Source organism: Gossypium hirsutum, chromosome D10 (genome assembly GCF_007990345.1).
Source record: "Gossypium hirsutum isolate 1008001.06 chromosome D10, Gossypium_hirsutum_v2.1, whole genome shotgun sequence".
Classification (NCBI taxonomy): domain Eukaryota; kingdom Viridiplantae; phylum Streptophyta; class Magnoliopsida; order Malvales; family Malvaceae; genus Gossypium; species Gossypium hirsutum.
In genome coordinates, this window is record NC_053446.1 from 52,590,987 (window position 1) to 52,612,934 (window position 21,948).

The 21,948-nt window shown below is 33.1% G+C and overlaps 3 protein-coding genes across 10 annotated transcripts; all 3 read left to right on the forward strand.

Annotated features, from left to right (window-relative positions):
* The first annotated feature begins 1,335 nt into the window (after positions 1 to 1,335).
* LOC107916201 (serine/threonine-protein phosphatase 4 regulatory subunit 3) lies at positions 1,336 to 12,983 on the forward strand. Of its 6 annotated transcripts, none has more exons than XM_016845349.2 (24): positions 1,336 to 1,719; positions 3,203 to 3,283; positions 3,396 to 3,495; positions 3,592 to 3,676; positions 3,840 to 3,889; positions 4,227 to 4,306; positions 4,784 to 4,843; positions 5,282 to 5,381; positions 5,493 to 5,570; positions 7,452 to 7,519; positions 7,653 to 7,721; positions 7,800 to 7,877; positions 7,959 to 8,054; positions 8,648 to 8,718; positions 8,877 to 8,954; positions 9,073 to 9,166; positions 9,317 to 9,415; positions 10,135 to 10,346; positions 10,438 to 10,552; positions 11,069 to 11,200; positions 11,284 to 11,391; positions 11,475 to 11,584; positions 11,669 to 11,764; positions 11,840 to 12,983. In XM_016845349.2, exons 1-24 carry the CDS (start codon positions 1,675 to 1,677, stop codon positions 12,342 to 12,344), a joined length of 2,610 nt encoding a protein of 869 aa, XP_016700838.1. In that variant the 5' UTR covers positions 1,336 to 1,674; the 3' UTR covers positions 12,345 to 12,983. The 6 variants fall into 6 exon arrangements, with proteins under 6 accessions (XP_016700838.1, XP_016700837.1, XP_016700842.1 ...); XM_016845348.2 differs by having other exon boundaries at positions 1,339 to 1,719; positions 3,372 to 3,495; XM_041103256.1 differs by lacking the exons at positions 1,336 to 1,719; positions 3,203 to 3,283 and adding an exon at positions 4,030 to 4,120 and having other exon boundaries at positions 3,568 to 3,676.
* Positions 12,984 to 13,224: 241 nt separating this feature from the next.
* LOC107916202 (outer envelope pore protein 16-2, chloroplastic) lies at positions 13,225 to 15,427 on the forward strand. 3 transcript variants are annotated; one of them, XM_041103257.1, is made up of 8 exons: positions 13,225 to 13,492; positions 13,576 to 13,633; positions 13,705 to 13,776; positions 14,223 to 14,254; positions 14,594 to 14,627; positions 14,762 to 14,829; positions 15,015 to 15,089; positions 15,197 to 15,427. In XM_041103257.1, exons 1-8 carry the CDS (start codon positions 13,370 to 13,372, stop codon positions 15,221 to 15,223), a joined length of 489 nt encoding a protein of 162 aa, XP_040959191.1. In that variant the 5' UTR covers positions 13,225 to 13,369; the 3' UTR covers positions 15,224 to 15,427. The 3 variants fall into 3 exon arrangements, with proteins under 3 accessions (XP_040959191.1, XP_016700844.1, XP_016700845.1); XM_016845355.2 differs by having other exon boundaries at positions 13,231 to 13,492; positions 15,015 to 15,427; XM_016845356.2 differs by having other exon boundaries at positions 13,243 to 13,492; positions 13,576 to 13,627; positions 15,015 to 15,427.
* Positions 15,428 to 16,105: 678 nt separating this feature from the next.
* LOC107916203 (zinc finger CCHC domain-containing protein 10) lies at positions 16,106 to 17,789 on the forward strand. The gene is made up of 2 exons (XM_016845357.2): positions 16,106 to 16,291; positions 16,609 to 17,789. Exon 2 carries the CDS (start codon positions 16,705 to 16,707, stop codon positions 17,482 to 17,484), a length of 780 nt encoding a protein of 259 aa, XP_016700846.1. The 5' UTR covers positions 16,106 to 16,291; positions 16,609 to 16,704; the 3' UTR covers positions 17,485 to 17,789.
* The last annotated feature ends 4,159 nt before the right edge of the window (positions 17,790 to 21,948 follow it).

Below are 21,948 nucleotides of genomic sequence, written 5' to 3' on the forward strand. Positions count from 1 at the left end.
CTTTGAGCTGTGTTTAAACCATGGTTGTGTATGAATATAAATGTTAAGTAAGTTGTGCATGCATATGTTTGCAAGCATATTTGTTGAATGCAGTATGGTTGCAAATAGACAACTAGATACATGATGAATCGTAAGTGATAGCCACTAGCTCGTTGAATTGTATGTAATATATGATTATATTATATGCGAAGCATAAGGGTAATTTATTTTGACGGGGTAAAGGAAGTTAGGAAAAATTGGCGGAATTGGAGGAATGGGTGGATGGATGGGGAAATGAAATTTCCGTTAAATTTCGCAATCTAGTGTTGTTGGGTGCAAACCGTGATGTATGAAGCTCCGAGCCTTGTGAAGAGGACACTGTAGTGTTCAAGCATCAATGTTAGATATCATATGGAATAATAGAATAACACCGTGACAATGGTCTGCAGGCTCTATGGGGCGACACTGCGATGGTGATAAGGTCCTACGGGGCAACACCTCAAAAAAGGTTTAATGTGTAAGACCATACCTTAGTTATGGCAACCAATATAGTCCGCCGGGACAATAAATACGGGGTAGTCCGCCAGGACATTAAACATGAGGATTACAGGTGTAAGACCATAACTTGGCTATGGCAACCAGTATAGTCTGACAGGATGTTAAACATGGGTTCAGATTAAGTAAGTCCATAGCTCAGCCATGGTGCCAAGTGAAGTTCGCCAAAAATGTTGGACTAACATTATCATGATAGAACACAGTGACGATAATTGTAAAATTGGCATTCGAGATTATTAGGAAAAAAATATACCATCTGAAACTTGATCTTTTGTACATTATTGAAGCAGTGGGTCTCTTGGAGCTCTTGACAATGGTTTTTTGGTTAATAAAATTCATTGTCAAGTAGGTTTGATGATGGCTAAGGTTAGAATGTAATTTTTATTGGTTTGATCAATGTGATGCATTTCTGGTTTATTTTTGAATTCTTATCGTGTTGCTTGTCTTCCTCTTTTTTTGAGATTATTTTACGTACATGATAATTACACATTAATTTTATTACAAAAATAACATTTATACATCAATTTGTAATGTCTTATTTATCATTTATATTATGTGCTATGATTTATATTTTTATTATTCATGAATCTTTTTAATAAATAATATTTTCTTTAGAAAAATCAATGCTCCCAAAGAAAACCGTGGCTTACCCCTCATTGTACCGTCTGATGGCGGAAGACAAATGATGACTGAAGCTTCTCTAAGGTGAAATGGCGAAACCGTAATTAGAAACAAAACACAGCCCATTAAAAAAGAATCATATTTCTTATATTTTTTATTCTTTTTGTAGCGTATTATTGTTTTTTAGTTATGTTTTTTTCCCCTCGTCTCTTTCACTTATCGAAGGTCGGGGGCAGAGACGGGCACTTGAGCTGAAAATAGAAAAAAGTGAGAGAGAGGCGAAGGTTTATTTGCTTCGTTAATGGTGGTTAGGGTTTTCTTTTGATCTCCCTCCAAAAGAAACCTTAGTGTCTCCCGCCTAATATTTCAGATCCCGCGCTTTCTCTCTCTTCTCGTTACCGGAAAACCCTAACTAGAGGTTTCCTCAATCTTTCAAGTTAACTTCGATTTTTCAGTCTCTAGGAATCCTCGTGGTTATTTGGATTGAAAACGTTTGAAATCGGAAAGCGAGAAGCTGTGATGGGCGCTCAAGAGAAGCCTCAAGGCAACGCCAACTCGATGCAGGTCAGTTCATCTCTCGCTGTTTCATAGAAGTCTCGTTGGGGCCCTAGAATCAGTCTTATTTTTGTTAGTTCAATTCTAGTATAAGTTCAGATATTTAATTTGCCTTTCTGCTATTTTTATTAATGAGAAGTGACGGGAATCGATTGAGTGAAGTTTCTGTCTTCCAATTAAATTTATTTTTACCTTTGTAGGGAAGTTGCTAAACCTTATTGCATCGTGTTATTGGTTATTAGGTTTTGGTTTGGTGTGTATGGTGAAGTAAGTTAGCTATAAGTGGGATGTAATACCATTCTCTTCTTGGGCTGTTGGTGAAATGAGTTTGAAGTTAGAATTTTATGATTTTCATAGGATTTTTTTGTTATTGAGTTGTTTAAAAGGAATTTGGTCTACTTTAGTTGATATCCAAGGAAACATACTACTAGACTGCATGAACTGTTGAGTTTGAAAGGGTAGTTGGTCATCACACTTGGTGTCCTGCTTATTTTGGTTAGGGTTCTAGATGACTGGTATTTTATCCTGTTTTGCAATGTTAGTGCATTGCGGAATAGATGATTCCTTTTTATTCAGTTGGGAAAATATTTCATGTGTGCATAGACTAATTTTATTGTCAGATTTGAATATTCTGTTATTTTGGAGTGTCACAGTTCATAAATTTGGTAACCAACATTGATTTACTGGCATGTTCTCATCATTGTTAATATACAATTCATTTTCTTAGTTTGCCTGCCATTGTTCTTCCAAGAGTTTTTGTTTGTATGCCATGTACATTTTTCCCAAATAAGCCTTCTAATTATGGTATTGGTAGCTTTTGCTAAAACATCTGAGTTATGGAAATGGTGTTGTTCCTTGATTACTTATCAAATCTAGGATGCTAAAAGCAGTAGCATCATTGGGATAAACGTCTTGTCTTCAGTAAAGGAAGCTTTTGGATACTGTATAGTGAAAAAAATGATTATAAGATGCTAGAACGCAACATCTCTTTTTTGAAATCTTTAATTATTTGGGAAATTTGAGTAAGCTTGTATTACTTGTTTATCTTACCTGCACATTATTCAATTATTGTGAGCAGGAGATCATAAAAGTTACTTTTTCGATTGTCAATAGGATGGTGCAAATAGCTGCTTGAGGTTTAACTTCATTTTAGTGGACTATGCATTATTTTTATGATATTGTCATTTGGTTCACTGGAGTCGCACCATTTTTGGTTTTTGTTTTTTTTTCTCTGAATTCTGCATGAGTTTTGGGATTTTATCTGATTCCCTTTTTTGGTCAAGTTTTTTTCTTGTTATCAGTATGATGGAACAAATAGCCGTTCAAGGTCTTCATGTTATTATATCTTGTTTTTATGATATTGTCGTTTAGTACAGCAGACTAACACCATTTTCAGTCGTTGTCGTTTATTTCTGTGAATTTGGCATGAATTTCAAGTATGGTATTTAACTATTCTCTCCTTTTCTTGGTCAAACCAATCACGAGATATCAGCGAGTAAAGGTCTATCGTTTGAATGACGATGGTAAATGGGATGACCAAGGAACTGGGCATGTCACTGTTGATTATTTGGAGGTTTGTTCAAATCTTTATTCTGATTCTATGTTTGTCTGTTTCTAGCCTGGATATGCTGGATTTTAGTTGTTGATTATAAATTACGTAGATGATTGCATATGTTATAATTCAGAGATCAGAGGAGCTTGCTTTGTTTGTTTTCGATGAAGAAGACAATGAGACATTGCTTTCGCACCGTATCAGCCCTGATGACATTTACAGAAAGCAAGAAGGTACTTTTCTGCCATAGCTAATAAAAAATATGATGTTTTCAAAAGAATGTTTTTCATCTGTGAAAATATCAGTTTGATTAAATGATATTGCATCAGATACAATCATATCATGGAGAGACTCAGAATATTGTACAGACTTAGCTCTTAGTTTTCAAGAAAATACAGGATGCTCTTACATATGGTAAGCAATGTTTATAAGTTGTTTCCTGTTTTTTGTTGTCCCTTGATGAATGTTTTCGGTCTCAAACTTTATATCCGCTTTTCTTACTATTATCCCTGTTGGAAGATTATGACATCATCAACATTTCTACTTCCCTTCTATTTATCCTTTTTCTCTATTGCAGGGAACACATCTGCAAGGTGCAAGGAAATATGCATTTCAATTCTCTTAACCGTAAGTTATTATTAGTATTTCTTTAAATCCCTTTTGTAGTTATTACTTCTTACTCAAGTTAATCCTATGGATCCTGGTAAATGATTTTAACTCTCTTATTGTCTCTTGTCCAAAGAAATAATGTATGTCTTCTGCCTTAGAGGTTGGAAGATCTTAATTAAATTGGCTTCATTGCTTGAGCTGCCACCGTCTTCTACCTTTGATGCACAGAAGATTGTTTTCTTCAGATATGTGTGTGCAGTGTATTAATTTATAATAGACTTTGTATCAAATTTATAATTGTGCAATTCTGAACTACCATCCTGTATAATTAATTTCTCATATATGATTACTGCAGATGAGACATTTCACACAATGAATAATGAGTTGAGGGAGTTGCCTGCTGTGGAGCTTTCCACTCTCCCCATAATCCTCAAGGTTCTAATGAATGATTCTTTTTTTTTATTGCATTCTGTTTAGATTCATTTTTGTTGCTTGCTTGCTGCAATTATGGGCTTTTTTCCTTTTCAAAAACACTGGATATGTTTACTCATAATGCTTTTTCTTCCTCATTCCCCTTTTTTTAATTCCTCTCACATGTCATGGTCATCTGTATTTAAGCTCATCTTATAATTATTTGTAATAAAGACTAATTTGACTATGTTCTTTTCCCTTGTTTTTTGATAATTGGGGTAGGGGGTGGGGTTGCTAGGGATTGAACCCAAACTCTCATGCCACACAACACAATAATCTTGCCACTAGGCCAAGAGGTTGTTGGCTTTCCTTTTCAATAATATCTGTTAGAGTCCCTATATTTTCTGCGTGCCTGCTTATTTTGCTTAGAAAGCTTCAAATTTAGTCTGCTCAGGCATGCCTGTTTACAAGATTGTTAAGTTGATCAATTTCGTCCTGCAGATTGTCACCGAGAGTAGCCTTGCTGATCAGATGCAGCTGACTGAACTTATATTAAATGATGTATGCTTCTTTTAAACTTTGCTTAAGTGTACATTTTTATTTTGCTAATTTCTCCTATATGTAGATTTTGTTTAGTGTAGTATTCTGTAATTAACTGCCGCTAATTTGTTTATTGTTAAGGTTGGTATTTCTGTCATATTAAGTTATCAATTGTGCCTCTGATATAAACTGAATGATTTGGTTTTCCTCTAGTTTCTCAACTCTGGGATTGTTTAATGTGATATGTAGAGAGATTAAACATAAATGTCCAACACGTAACCATGAGCTTGATTTCTTTTCTTTTTATGATTGTTTTCCTAATGGTGTCTTGTCTTTATCATTTACTTTCATTTTTTTTCTTTTTCCAGCTTTATAGTTTAGAATCTTTGTCTTGATTTCCTATCCTTGTTAGTTTTTAAATATTTTAGCCTGCTGACTTGAGTTTTGATCTCAATGCAGCAAGCTTTCTTCCAGAAGCTGATGGACCTATTCAGAATATGTGAAGATTTGGAAAATGTTGATGGTCTTCACATGATATTTAAAATTGTGAAGGGGATAAGTTAGCTCTCTTTCTCACTTGAATGCTCTTATTCTTAGTTAAGACTTAAGACATGCTTTTATTTTACAGATGATTGATGGATCGTTAATTGTGTTATTGGTTGTCTTACAGTTATGCTCAATAGTCCTCAAGTTTTTGAGAAAATATTTGGGGATGAATTAATCATTGATATTATCGGTTCCCTAGAATGTAAGTCCCATCTGTTTGTTCTGAGATTTATTATTTGTGACTGTTGTTGAATTGAATTGAAAGTTTAATTCGCAATTTACTTGTATATAGCTGTTTGCATGCAGGCTTCTAGTTATAGAAGCATACACAAACCTTGTTATGTCTTGGGACTTTGGTCAATCATATGTGGTTGTTTCTGTTTCTTTTCTGTAACTCAGCTTCATCTGTGACTTAGTAATCCCAAACTAGTGTGGCCTCGACACAATAAATTCATATTGTAAGAGTCCCACAGAATTGAAAAATACTTGTACCTTGCATTGCAAGTAGTCATGACTAACTTTATATCATTATTGATGAAAGCATGACAGTTTTTGTGAGGGCTTTATAATTATAGTTTGAGAAGCAATTCTATACATGAAATCTTAAGTGAAACTATTATGTCTTGTTGTTCATTGGGTTGAAGTTGTTTGATGCTTGCTTTATATCTGTTTATTGCTTTAATCTCTCTCTCTCTCTTGCATGTTGGGTTGCCATTTAGCATCTGGTGCACTTTATCGTGTTCAATTTTGGAATTTTTACTTACTCCCTCTTTTATATTCCTGAATGCATGCCCCAGAATTGACTATTTACCATTAGGGGTGAGCAAAACTCGATTCGACTCGAAAAAATCGAAAAAAAATTCGAATTTCGAGTTAAATGAATCGAGTTAATCGAGTTATTCGAATCAACTCGAATTTTTTTTCAAATTTCGAGTTCGAATCGAGTTGAGTTTTCGAATTCGAATAATTCGAATATCAAATTATAATATTTTACATTTTTACCCTAAACTCCCAAACTTTTTTACTTTTCCCTCAAAATTATTACTCCTTCCCATTTCCCCCCCAAAACTTTTACTTCTCTCCCCTCCAACCCCCCAATCTACCCAAAATCCATTTCCCACCAAAATTTTACTCTTCCATTTACTTTTTCTCAAAATTTTACTCCTAAAAACTCTCAAAACCTTTTATTTTCCCCCAAAATTTTTACTCCCTCCCACTTTTCCCCTAAAACTTTTATTCTCTTCCCATCCCACCTCCCATCTACCCCAAATCCTCCCCCCTCCATTTTTTTTAAATATTTTCCCTCCAAAATTTTACTCCCCCTATTTAATTTCCCTCAAACTTTTATTCCCCAAAACTTTTATTTTCCCCCAAACTTTTACTTCTCACCCTTTACTCTCAAATAAAAAATCAAAATTATCTCAAAAAAAAATCACTAAACATAAATAGTAATAATTTTATTTATATATACTATTTATATTATTAAATTAAATTTCACATTTTATATTATTTATATTATTGAATTGTTTAGTCATATTGAATATTTATATTAAAATTGAATTCTTAATTATGCCATAAAATATTCGTGTTAAAATTTTATATTGTTATCAATTTCACATTTTATTTTTAAAATAACTTTTATTAAAAAATCATATTTTTATATTTAATATATTTTTTAATTCCAAAATACATAGTGACAATAATCTAAAGATAATTGAAACAACTAAGCAAACAAATAAGGTAACCAGTATATAAAAAATTAATAAATAAATTATGAGGTGATGAAAGTTAATAAAAAATTTGATTAAGGTGGACAAATTTTATTACGATGGGTGACAACGGTTACAAAGACCCAAAATTATTTTTTAAAATTTAACTCGAACAAATATATTCGATTTGATTCGAATTCCATCTCACTCGACTCGATTCGAGAAAACTTCAAATAAAGTTAGGATGATAAAATGAGATTCAAAAACTCGATTAACTCGAAAATTTTCGATTCGATTCGATCGAATGCTCACCCCTATTTACCATAATAGTTTGTATCATCCTTTGATAAGATAGTTTCTTCTTTGGTTTGCAGATGATCCTTTTGTTCCCCAGGTGCAACAATATCGTAAATTTCTGAAAGATCAAGCTGTTTTTAAGGAGGTAATGTTTTCTTAAATGGGTACTAGGGCGTATGATGGATGTATAGACTTGGGACTAGAGGGAGTTAAGATCAGGAGGAAGAAAATCAAGGACCTTTACCTGTAAAAAGAGTTCATTCTTATTTTTTTTACAGGTCATTCCATTTAAAAATCCAGTAGTCTTGTCAAAGATACACCAGACATTCCGAGTTGGTTATCTGAAGGTATTTGTCTTAAGTGCTAGATTTTTTTGTCTTCCTCATGTCTTCTGTCTAATTCTTGCTTTTGATTGCTTCTTTCAGGATGTTGTTTTGGCAAGGGTATTGGATGAGGCCACAGTTGCCAGTTTGAATTCTATAATTCATTCGAATAATGCTATTGTAAGATTGTAGTTTGTTGTTAATTTTTTTAAGCTTTCTGTTTCTTTTGCAGTTTGCATTTACTGTATCACTGTGTTGTAGGTTATTTCTTTATTGAAGGACGATAGCACCTTTATTCAAGAATTGTTTGCAAGGCTGAGGTCGCCAACCACATCTGCTGAATCAAAGAAAAATCTGGTAACTATTAGCATTGAAATGGAATTCTATGGTCCTGTTTTCATTTGGTTATGATTGCTGCTTCCTCACAGTGAAGCTAACTGTTATGAATGGCAGGTCTCCAAAGATCAAACTTAGTTGACTTTCTGTTTGTTAAGCCCTCCTTTGCTTTTAATATGTCTAACATGATTGGTTTTTGTATTTTCTTCTATCCATTTAAATATTAAATTTTTATTGGGTCATGAAAGGTCTTATATAGACTAGATCGAATATATGAATGTATATGCCTATACTTTCAGTTCTATTAGCCCTCCTTTGCTTGTAATTGACTACAATGAATGATTTTCGTACTTTTTTGTATCTGCCTTAGATATTAGATAACACAGATTTTTATTAGGTCATGAAAGATCTTGGATCAGGTGAGATCAAATATCTGAATGTTTTGGCTCTAGAAAATATATTTAGTCCTTTTCCAGGTTCTTATTCATTCTGAGTCCCAACATAATTTTACATGCTTTTGTGGAGGTTTTTTCATCTGTCTCCTTTCTTGGGTACAAACTCTATCGTTTTGTTCCTTTTGATTTGTACCTACATTAATCCTGTTTCTTCAATAGGTATATTTCCTGCATGAATTTTGTAGTTTAAGCAAGAGTCTGCAAATGGGACAGCAGCTTCCAATATTTAGGTATGCCTTTCTACAAGTTAGACATCTGGCATTAATTCTTTCTTTCTTCCCCTTCTTTTTTCTCCTAGGGAAGCACCAATTCTCCTGGATTCTCTTTTAAATAACTGGATTTTTATATCTTATGGCTAAAGTGCCCATTTTCTTTTCAATTATTTCAGGGATCTTATGAATGAAGGTATCATTGACATTATAACTGATGCTTTGCAGAGTGAAGATAAAAAGATTGTACTAATGGGGTATTGTGCGCATATCTTTTAAATCTCTCTTTAATATATTTCTTCCTTCTGCTTCCCATGTAAAGTTTTCATTTCCCAACTATCGAGTCCTAACAATAAGTCTCTATAATGGATGCAGGACAGACATCCTCATACTATTCTTGAATCAGGATCCAAACCTTCTGCGGTCTTATGTTGTTCGTCAGGAAGAAAATCTACTTTTAGGACTTCTGGTATGTGTTTCATCTGAGTTTGTAATATGGTATAATCATTGTGTGGAAACACAAGAATTAGATGATCTTAACAGATCTTCACTTTGGTGCATATATTTCTGTATATATGGCGGGAGAATTGGAAGAACTAACATGGTTGCTTACTTGCAGGTTAAAGGGATGATAACAGATTTTGGAGAGGATATGCACTGCCAATTTCTTGAAATTCTTCGTAGTTTGCTAGATTCGGTCACATTTACTGGAGCTCAGGTTCCAATCTTGATATTTTATTTCTGTTTGCAAATGTTAAATTTTGGTAGGTGGGAAATTGTAGACTCATACAGTCATGCTACTAATTACCATATGGTCAGGGTAGGTTCTAATCTTCTTGTATTCTTCATAGTTTAATGTCACAAGATTATTCTGTTAGGTTAACCTCGTTTCTCAATCCTCCACTTAAGTTGATTTACTGTATGAGAATTTGGTGCCATTCTTCAAGAACCATGAACCAGTATCAAATTAGATTTCGGTATAGGCAAGATGAGAATCTTGCAAACAAGCTCAGTTTGACTCCTCATGAAGGGTTGTAGTTAAATAAAGATGAAATTTGATAAAAATTGGTTTCTGTCTATTCTTCCATGCTTGCTAAGTGGCTCAATCAAACTTCTGCCGGCTTATGTTTGATCCTGTGTGCTGTAGATCACTGAGATGTTACTGTATAATGTACTCATAGATCATTGCAGAAGAATGATTATCATGTGATTTTTGTACCTTATTTGTGTTGCCTGTAATTTTGGAGTCCACAACATTTTTGAGTTCATTTAGAAGTTTTGATGTTGATTTGTGATTTACCATATGTATCTGCTGATTGTTGGAAAATTGTCACTTAAAACTTTCATGTAAGATTTAATCTTTTCACCATGCTGGTATGTTTTCTGGTTTCAATTCTTTTTATGCAAGTACTTGACCTTGCATTGATTTTGCTGCAGAGAGATACAATTGTTGAAACTTTTTATGAGAAACATTTGGGCCAGCTAATTGATGTCATAATATTATCATGTCCTCGTGATGAGGCGTCAACCGGTAAATTGGCAGGCACTGCAGGGAGAGTTGAAAGCCAAAATAGCACAAAGCCTGAAATTCTGTTAAACATATGTGAATTGTTGTGCTTTTGTGTTGTCCACCATCCATATAGAATAAAGTAATATTTTTGAGTCTTGTGTATTCTTCTAGAAAATTTCTTTATATTAATCCAAGATATTAGTTAAATGGCTTTTCTTAATTATTTGCAGGTGTAATTTTCTCCTTAACAATGCCATAGACAAAGTTTTGTTACTTACGCAGAGAAGGGAAAAATACCTTGTAGCTGCTGCAGTTCGCTTTGTTCGCACTATTCTCTCTCGTCATGTAAGTGAATCCAGTTTATGCTTTAGAATAGGTTTATATGCAATCAGTTGAATAGTTACACATGATGATATCTCTAGAATAAGAGGTGCCATAAAAAATATAAATGACATTTAAGCTGTTAATTGCATATTGAGACATGGGGAATTACTGAATTAGATATGGAGGGTACGTATATGTTTTGCCTCTGAGATATGGAGTGTACATAGATGTTGCACTTTATTTTTCTCTCTCAAGTGTCTATTCTGGACGCTTATTTTGGTACATCAAAGTGGACATCAGCTTGGGGCTTTGACACTCCAAATGTAATGTGTGCATACCAGGAATTAACATATAATATATTCTGATTATTGGCGGATCTCCTGCCACTGGTGTTTCTACTGCCAGAAAATTTACAATGTTGTGCTCATTATTCTCTCTACTAATTGAAAATTAGGAAATTTTTGGCTTGTAAATATGTTTGACAGTATAAAAACTTTACATGATTTAAGTGGTTAAAATTGAGCTGTCATCTTGCAGGATGAACATTTGATAAGTCACTTTGTCAAGTACAGCCTTCTCAAATCAATTGTAGATGCTTTTGTTGCTAATGGTAATCGTTACAATGTGCTGAATTCTGCAGTCTTGGAACTTTTTGAATATATCCGCAAGGTGCATGTTATTTCAACCATGTATTGGGATATTAAACATACCCAAAAGATTCTCTCTGCTAATAATAGCTTTTTTTCATGCAGGAAAACCTGAAATTATTGGTTAAACATATAGTTGATTCATTTTGGAATCAGTTGGTACAATTTGAGCACTTGCCTTCTCTTCAGTCTTTCAAAGTCAAATACAAGCAGGTATTCCAGTTCCTCACCAGTTTTCCCATTTTACAACTATGACGCTTAGATCTGCAACTTTGATATGACTTGTCTGTTTGCAGTTCTTGGAAAATTGTGGACCTGAAACGAATGTTAATGCACCGGACCCTAGAAAACGGATTGATGAGCGTGCTTTGGAGAAAGAAGAGGAAGACTATTTTAATGAGGAGAGGTATGCCTTCATCAGATAATGAGTTGTCAATTTTTCTTGAGCCATTTCTTGTATATTGATAGAATATATTTGGATGTTAATCAGTGATGAAGAGGATACAACATCTGCATCTCATCCTCAGAAAGTGCAATCTCAGCCTGTTTTATCCAATGGAGTTGCTGTCAGCTGCCCATCATCACGGTATTTCAGTGACCTCATCCTTGATGGTTCATTACTGAATTTTTTAGTGTGCTTATATTTATTTTAATTTTATAGCCCTAGATCTGGTGGGCTTGTTGACTATGATGATGAGGACGATGAAGACTACAGACCACCTCCAAGGAAACAGACTGAAACCTCGGAGGATGATGAAGGAAGCATGGAGTCCCTTGGCTTGAAGCGTAAGTTGACTCCTAAGGAAAAGGAACCTGGGCTAGCTAAGAAGCAGCGTTTGGGTAAAAGCTCTAAACCAAGAGATAGTGTATTTGCGGCTTTGTGTTCAACCCTAAGCCAGGCAGTGCTGCCTAGTAAGAAAACCGCAAATGCCATGCATTTATCTACTCAATCAGGTGAGGAGAATCATATTGAAAAGGAATCTGGCAGTCCCAGAAGTTGTGATAACAAAAGTCCAAACGAAGGCAACCTTAGAGAGAAGGAATCTCCTAGAAACTGTTCAGAGTACCTGCATAGCCCCTCTGACAATAGACAATTAAGTGGAGAGGACCCCCGTTCGTTGCTACCATCAAAATCATCACCTGAAATGGCTGTAAATGGATCATGAATTGAATCCGAGAATCATTTATACGCAGGGTAACTTGTTTCCTTGTTGGTGTTGGTTTTATTTTAACTATAGGATGTGCTTGGTTGACTAAACAATCTTGGGCTACCAAAGGAAAAGTGAACTCACAAGAAAGAGACGGATGCGAAGAAAGCTTGGAATTCTGAAATGTTCGTCGGAGGAGAAGAACATGTATAGATCTACCAGGCCAGCCTGATGCTTTGAGCCGCTCCATCAACTAAAACATTCTCTCTGTTTTAACTTATTCCCCTTTTTTCCAAAAGAAAAAAAAAAGTACTTTTATTGTTCCATTTAGATTTGTGAACTAACTAATAGAATGGGGCAGTAATATTTCCCCTGCATAGTATTAGTACTGGCTTCCTTTTGTTCATTTTTGTGGTGAGTGTGCCTGTTATATACGTATAGATAGAGGAGATGAGAGGATCTAGGATGAAAACGGGTGAGGAGGCAAAATTTTCCCGAACTGTAGCTCATATAAACCCACTTGTAAATTGTTATTACGCAAACTTCACCTTGTAATGGGGGGGGGGGTTTCCGCATTAAATCCGCTAAACCCCCCAATTTACTTGTTATACTTATTTGAAGAATTTTAATGGATTGGGCTTTTAATTTTGCACTTAATCGTTCTAAAATCTCAAGTTGTTACTTAAAATTATACCATGCATGGCACTGCAAATGGAAGAACACACAACATTGGGCTTGGCGAGGTATACCGACTGAAAGATACGTGGCGAATAATATGAAACAGAGGGTCCCGAGAATCGCCACGAAATCCTCCATATCTGGTTACCCATGCAGGAGATACGTAAGGTTTCTTAAACACGTGTCCTATATCTTCTCAACTTGTCTCCTACAATCTGTAGTACAAATATCATAGCATTTCACTTGTTCAATCTTCCGATTGATATTCGGGTACACCATCTTCGACAGCCATTAGTATCTCTCCCTGAAGAAGTTTTAACGCGATAGATCAAGAAGCGTTACGTCAGAAAACCCAAGAAGAAACCATGAGTAGTAACTCGGAGGCGAAGTCTTTGCTTGATGAATTGCGCTTCGATAAGGGAGATATCTTCGACCTGGGACACCCTCTTCTCAACTGGACTGCTCAGAGCTTTGTCAAAACTGCTGGTGTATGTAATATTATTTCTCATCTTTAATATTTCGGTCCCTCTATTTCCCCAAACTAATTTTTGTGATGGGTGTGGGTGTGCAGATTGGAGCACTTCAAGCTATCGCCAGGGAGGCTTGTCATATAGCTTTTGAAGGCAAACGTAGTTGCTTATGCTTTTTCATTTTGTTTTGGTGATGGGTTTTGTGATGTGGGGTTGTGTTTTTGGTGCAGGAACTGGACCCATTAAATCGACTGATATCACTGGTGTCAAGAATAAGAAGCAAGGCTTCCCTGTCCTCAGAGGTATGCATCAATGCATGCCATTCATGAATCCTTTTTCTTTTTAACACAAGCTTAGCATTAGAAAGGTGAGGTAAACAGGAACAGTCTTTGGTGTCTCGTGCAACATTATACATATCGTGCAATATTATACATACTTGTGGGTGATGGCTGATACTTGAAGATCGATTCCACCAGGCTCACCTTTAGCTAATTTCATTTTGTCGTTTACTCTGAAGGAGTTAATTGCTTTGTCTTTTTGGTTTTCTTCTTACAGATTTTTTGAGATGATTAATTGAACCTTAAAATACTAAAAACTTCTTTGGCTTAATTATTTACTGAATTCGTAAGTGCAAATTAAGTTTAACTTCTCTTCTTTGTTGGATGATTTTCGCAGTTTCATATATTATTCATGTGTTAGTTCCACAGTTACTAATTAAAGTTGAAATTGATTTGATGTTTGATTGCAGGGGAAACCAGTCGAAATTCTCTTGAAGCAATGGTGAGTCCTTTCACAAGTACATAAAATTTCACGTGAAAAGGCAGTCAATGATGTATAGTGATTAAAACTAGGTAGTCATGATGACTCTTCTACATAAGTAACCTCAATAGATCTTGTAATAAGTTGGTAAACCTTGTTGAGCTTTCATATGATTTGTGGCCGTACTCGAGGTATACATATACAGGTATTTTTTTCATAAATTTGTATTAAAATTCTCCATCATCTGTTGGACATGGATATCATATTTCAAGTTGGCAAGTTGGGTGCACAAAGACGAAGGCCTTTTTTTTTTTTTAAATGCAAAAAGAAAAGGGGCTTAGTTTTTACAATGTTGTACAGGTGAAGCACACTGGAAAAGAATCACTACAGTGGGGTAAGTTTAGTTATTGTCTCTAATAGGTTATTAGTTTCATTTGGAGCAACAGTGATGAGTGAAACGCTCATATTCAGAAATGATAAAGATATATGGCTTTTACCATGCTCCATGAATTGAATTATACGATGCAGGGCTGGCTGCTGGATTATATTCAGGTCTTACATATGGGCTAAAAGAGGCTCGTGGATCTCATGATTGGGTAAAGAAGCATCCCCATCTTATCCTCTCTTTTGTTTCATCCACAAACCATTGACATCTAATGTGAAGATTCCAAGAGCTAACAAAAATAATGTTTAGCCCTCAAGAACTGCAGCCAGGTTAAATGGTTCCATTGTTGAAATCTGCACACGTTATTTGTTTTAACGGCATTGTTGTTGGGTGCAGACAAATAGTGCAGTGGCAGGGGCGATAACAGGGATGGCAGTAGCACTTACGTGTGATAATACTACCCACGAGCAGGTTCTGCATTATGCCATTAGTGGAGCTGCTCTTTCCACTGCTGCAAACCTTCTAGACTTTTAAGAAAGATGATGAAGTGGAGTAATGTTTTAATTTATGGCTGGCAGGGGCAGGGGCAGGGGCAGGGTCTTTAGACTAATTTTCTAGAGCATGCTTTGTTGGAGCTTTCAACTATAAAGAACGTTATTTCTAAATAACAAGTACATAGCTGTTTTGTTACTCGACAATCCAATAGCTGGTTTGGCATTTTCATTTCTGTAATTTCTACTACTCCAATGGAGCTCGTAGGCTACCTGTTAAACCATTCACTTTGTTTAGCACTAAGCCACTCCAAATCATTTTTGACGATTTATGGGCACCCTCTCCATTTTCTCTCTCGATAAAAAATTATATTATTGCATTCTCATTGGCCTATTCTCAAAATGGGAAGGCATTTTAACCCAAAAATATTATCTTTCTCTACAAAGATGGTGGAGAATACAAAAGCATTAATTTATATCTTGGCTCTCACGATAATAAGCGCCCTGTAACTCCACCATATATGCCTCAAAGAGTAGCTTTTAGAGAAGCTTTTGTTGAACGTTGACATTAGGGGTGGATACAAGGGGGTCAGGGAAAAATTATTCTTTGGCCCCTCTAAAATGAAAAATATTTTATTTAGTCCTTTGAAAATGAATACATGGTAAAATCAATATTCATAAAATTTATAATTCCATTTTTATCCGTTAAAAGTAAAAAAAAAAAATGGATTCGTCATCTTTATTTTGAAACTTCAATATTAGATCAAATAGTGACAAGTATATTTCTTAACTAAAATGACATGATATTTTTTTTAGTATGATGTGAAAGTAACAAACTAACATGACAATATATATATGATATTATAATTTTTTATAAGATTTTAAAAATAAGATAATTTAATTTAAAGAATTTGACTATAACTATTTGGGTCTGGACTAAAATTTTAAAATTAAAAAAATATAAAGATTAAAAAGGACCAAATCAAAATGTGAGGATTAAATTCAGGGACTAATAAAAGAATTTGACATAACCTAAAAGGAGCCTTTAAATCATGGTTTCGTCGCAATTAGCTTAAATAAAGGGGAAAAGACGAAAATCCCAGTCCCATTTCTCTTATTAATAATAAAGTCATAAACTTTCCTCTTTGTCTTCGATTTGGGTCCTTAGGCCACGAAGTTCAGGTACACGTTAATTTTCTTCTCCTCTTTATCTTTTCTAATGTTTTATGCACTTAATATTTAGATTTATGTTCGTTAATTTCCCCCCAAAAGAATTCTCAGTTGAGGGTTAATAGGAAAGAAACAAGATTCAACCTTTTTTGTTCTGAATTTAGGGTTTTGTGACTGTTTTAAAGTCCCTTATTTAAAAATTTTTTGCAGAATTTTATTTTCTTTCGCATGTTTAAATTCCTTGTCTTTAGTCCATTGATTAGATTATTTGCTACTTCTGTTCTATTCGATTAGACAATTGAATGACATAACTGGGTATTTGAATATAGGGTGTTGAAGGATTTGGGTTGGATTTATTTTATTCTCTTGGAGATTGGGTAATCTGCATATCGGCATAGTCTGGTTTATTTGTTGACATCTAAAAGATGTCAAGTAAGAAAGAAGAAAAATCTCAAGCAGCTGCCGACAGAATCAAGGCTGCTGCATTGACTGCTGCAAAAGGCCTCAGTCGAGCTCAGGCTGAAAGGGCAGCTGCTGCCGCAGCTCGAAATGTTAATGCTTATGGGCAAAAGGAAGAAGGACCTAGCAGATGGCAGGAGAAGAGGGAAGCCAAGAGGCAGATGTATTTGATGAGCACAGAGAAGGCGGTGAGGTTAGGGGAAAGGAAAGACAAGGCATCAATGTCTACAATGGGTGCTTCACAGTGCCAAAAGTGTTTTCAAGCAGGGCATTGGACATACGAGTGCAAGAACGAATGGGTTTACATGTCACGACCCTCGAGAACTCAGCAGCTTAAGAACCCCAAGCTCAGGATGAAACTTTCAATCTCTTATGATTTGGACATCCCGGATGTCAAGGATAAGAAGGATGAAAATAGGTCTAAGAAAAGCAAAAGGAAGTATCGGTCAGATTCTGGTTCTGGTAGTGATAGCGAGGCTTCAGTTTTTGAGACTGACAGTGGTGCCTCATCTGTAACAGGATCGGATTATTCTTCAGAAGGGAGTAGTACTGATTACAGCTCATCATCTGAGTCGGAGGAAGAGAGGAAGAGTCGGAGGAGGAAGAAGAAGCAGAAGCAAAAGAAGGGGAGGCGTAGAAGGTACAGCTCATCTTCCGAGTCTTCTGATTCAGAATCGGCTTCAGATTCCGATTCTGATGATCGGAGCAATCGAAGGAAGAGCTCGAGGCATAGCAGAAGGCACTGAATGACAGAGGCAGTACACATTCCCTTTTTTTTAAGTCCAGATAATTCTATCATGTTACAAAAACACTGAAGCTTATGGTCTTATATACCTGCTGAAGATCAAGCCCTAGAAAAATAAGTTTGGTAGATGTTTACATCCCTTCTCTTTTCTCTTTCATAGTTTTGTTATGACATTATTGACAATAGTTGCCTGTAGTTTGCATTATCACAGTTGTTTATGGATGTTATGGAATGATTGTAGGTTGAAAAATCCTATTGTAAGGTTTAGGGTTCTATCTATGTGGCACCAGATTCTGTTTTCCTAAATGCTACTGGGTGTTTATCAATATTTTGCATCCCATAATTAGGTTTTGCTCTTTAGATGCATACTTTGAGGCCCAGTTAAATAGATTGCCACAAGCAAGTTCGTAGATATGTTTTGTGGTTGGGCACTATGTTCAGTCAAAATCATCTGCTCTAGTGTGTGTGAGAATTTTCCAGCTTCTTTAGAACATGGTTGAACTATGATATTGGGATTCAGATATGGATATATTCAAATTTTCAAGGTTTTTCATATAGGATCATGTTCTTGAGAAAAATGAAGAGTTGAGTTGAAGCATGTAATGCCTTATATGTATTCTTGAGAAATATGTACTTTAAACGTCCATTTAATTATGTGATTCATTATCCTTTTTCTTTTTTTTTATCAAGCCCAACTTTATGGGCATGTTATAGTTTTTTCTTTTTTAAATAAAGGAGTAGAACATAAAAGAAGGAAAATCACTTGCGATAGTTTTCTTAAACCATGCTTTTGGCAATTTCGGAGAAGTAAACACTAGAGAGGAGGGGGAGTGCAAATCGATCTTAGTTGTAGTAATTAAGGTGAATTTTGATTTAAATCTGTTGAAATATGTGTTTGTTTTTAAATTATTTTTTCATAAAGCTCATGAGTTAGTTTAATAGTTTGTTAAATTCTGGTAACTTCTCGATGAGATTTTGATGACATTGCTGGTTCAAAATGAAAATTCTCTTCAAGATATTTCAAATGTTGTGTGGCATCCATTTCAATCATGTAACTTAGAAGAACTAATTTTTTAAGTTTCTAGAATGCGTGGTATCCATTTAAATAAAATAAAATAATTTAGATTTGTTTGTTTATCCGTAAATGTTTTCTATATTTTCCTATGTTTGTTTTATGAAAAATAGTTTGATGACTTACAGGTCAACATAAAATAAACTCTTTTTCTTGTAAAATAACTTTCCTTTTTGAAAAACATAAGTCATTTTCCGGAAAAGAACTCTTCTATAGCTAATTTTATTTTTATGTAAAAATTAACTTAAATAAAGTTTAATATTATTATATTAATAATACATTTTATTTTAATTTTTAAAAATATTTAAATTTATTAAAATATTAATATAAAATATTATACTTTTTAATATTATTAAACATACATATTTAATTATTTATATTTAGTCATATAATTAATATAATTTATTATTTTAATAAATCATTTAATATTTTGATTTTATTTTAATAATAAAGTTTCAAATAATAATTTTAAAAAATATTCTTCACATATTATTGAAAATATTCAATATTTATATTTTAATAATAAATATTTATTACAATTATAAATATATTAATAATAAATGTTTTGTAGTATAAAAGTTAAAATATGTCATAAGTTTATGTACTCTTCATGAATTTGCAATTTAGCCTCTGTACTTTTATTTTCAATAATTTAGTCCCTCTACTTTTCAGATTTGAAAATCAAGTCCAATTATGACATTGTGAATTTTTTTTTGTCAATTTTGTTGATGTCATATTTTTAAATAAAAAAATACTCATTTGGTAGTCATGTAACTAAAAAATGGCGTTGTGATGAACCTAAATTTAACAAAATATTTTTAATACATGTAAAAACAATGTAAAATATAAATTTATAGATATAAAATAAGCTCAATTAAATAATGAAAAGATAAAAAAAATCTCATATGTATGTTTGTTTGACTGAAAACAGTTTTTATAAAATATTTTTAAGAAATTTGTCAAACAACAAAAAATATTTGACAGAGATTCATCTAAACACCAGAAAATATTAACTTTTCCAAAAAAGTAAGTCATTTTCCAGAATTAATTTTCCAGAAGCATTTCCAGTGAAACAAACAAAGCCTTAGAAGAAAATAATTTTTGAAGTTTCTACTGTGTGGGTTTTAGCAATTTCGAGTAGTCGATTTTAATGCACTAGAAATACATATTTAGGTGTTCATTTGTTTCGAGTTTCAGATGTTTGTTATAATATGAAGTTTGTACTTTCATTTAATAAAAATATTTAGTCATATGAATTGTGTTAAAAGATATGAGGTCCCAAAGTTCGATTTTCGAAGCTATTTTTCATTTAAAGAATAAATGTTTTTCATAGTTGAAATTCTTAATCCATAAAATCTAAACAGATTGCGATGATTTCTTATTTTATGGTTGAAACTTAAGTTTTTGGTAATTGATTTTGATGAAACAAGTTTCTAGGTTTTAGTATTACATTTATTTTTAAATTCATGTTTCTGTACTGTTGAAATACCAAGTAAAATTTGACTTTGAACTGTTCCAGTCAGCCAAACAATCAAGAAAATTAGAATTTCAGAATTTTTATTTTTAATTATTTCGGTCTGAATATTTATTATTTGGTTGGAAACCATAGTAAAATTATTTTTATTAATCTATTGAATTTTCTTATAATATGTATGTATTTTATTAAATTTGATTTACTTAATTTCGAGGTGAAAGATAGTTTTATTAAATCGTACAAATATGTCTTAATCTGTTAAGGGAATTGCCACACAATTGAAATGTCTTAGAATTATCATGGAAATACATATTTTTTTAAACTTCTAAATTATTGATCCAATTTTAATTTTCAAAATTCTTTCTTAAATTTTAGATTACTAGGAAATTTATGAAAATCATTACTCAAGTGTCGATTCAATAAGCCGGTAAATAACTTAGATTTCCTTTGGTGTTAATTCCTAAAAAATCAACTTCAAATGTTGTATGTTATTTATGGAAAATATGATATTTTGTTCATATTTTATGAAAATTGGATTAATCATACTTGTATGGTTTTAAATTTTACATTTTGAAATATGCAAGTGCTAAACTTTTCCATACTTAAATTAGATTACGTGGTTAATTTTTTTATAAATGTATTATTAGATTATGCTTTATTTTGGTATATAGAGTGTATTTTGATGTAATCAATTTCTGTTTTGTATGAAGAATATATTTTGTATAGAGTTACAATGTTTGGGTAATCAAATTTTCATGATTTTGAATTTACTTCTAATATGCGATGTTCTAATCCAGTTAACAGGGATTAGATATCGGTCATCTCGATATGTATTTTGTGTTTAGAAATCGATTTCAACTGTGTTATTGGTTTAAAATAGTGGTTTTTGACTCATTGTCACTATAGTGAATTGTGGTTTTTATTCTGACCCACTGCTATTTGGGTTAATTGTTGTTTTTGTTCCAACCCGTTACTACTAGGGTTAATTGTGGATTTTAACCATTTCCATCGAGATTAAATTTGATCGTTGCTATAAAAAAGAATTATTTTTAGCTATCAATATTTTAGAAATTATTAATTTATCCTTATTATAGTTTTGATGTGGAATATGGTTTGAATTATTTATTATAAGTATTGCAATTACGCATTTTCAATAAAAATATTTAGCCTAAATGTTTTCATGCCGACTTACCTAGTTAAGGGAAATGTCAATTACTTACTAAGTAGTTAAATTTACCCTTCTTTTAATATTTTTAAAAATTCTAACTGAAAAGTCTAGAGAGTGATGATTTAAGATATTATTGTGTTTCTTTAGAATTTTCTATACATTTTACATACTACTAAGCAAGAGTTTATTTTGGAAGTTTCTTAATTTACCACTTGAAGCTTATTTTCAAAACAAAAATCTATAATCGTTTTATGAAATTATGACGATAATTTTTATGTTAAGTTTAATCAAGTTTGTTACTTAGTGCTAGATCCCACGAATATGCAGCGTGTGATATGCCTCCGTCTGGGGCGTAATAATTAGCATGTTAAAGCTATTTCTTTAACATCACCAATTCGTCTCTTTACCGAATCATTAATCAGTTTTTTCCTCTATCTTTCTTCTTCTTCTTCTTCTTCTTCTTCTTTTTTAAATTTGGTGCCTAAAATTAAACATTATGCAAATTACTCTAATATACTTGTAGTTTCATTTTTTAATGAGAGAGCAAAAATAATTAATGACATGATTTTTTTATATTTTAAATGTTCAATTACTTTTATTTTAAATTTTTTAATTTTACATAATTTTTTTTTATTTTAGGTTTTAAAAACTCATATTTTATTCAATATCCATCCGTTAAGCATAATCCAAAGAACAATTTTTGAACATACGTTTCCTTTTATAGTAGCGACATTTTTGTGGAATTAAAGGC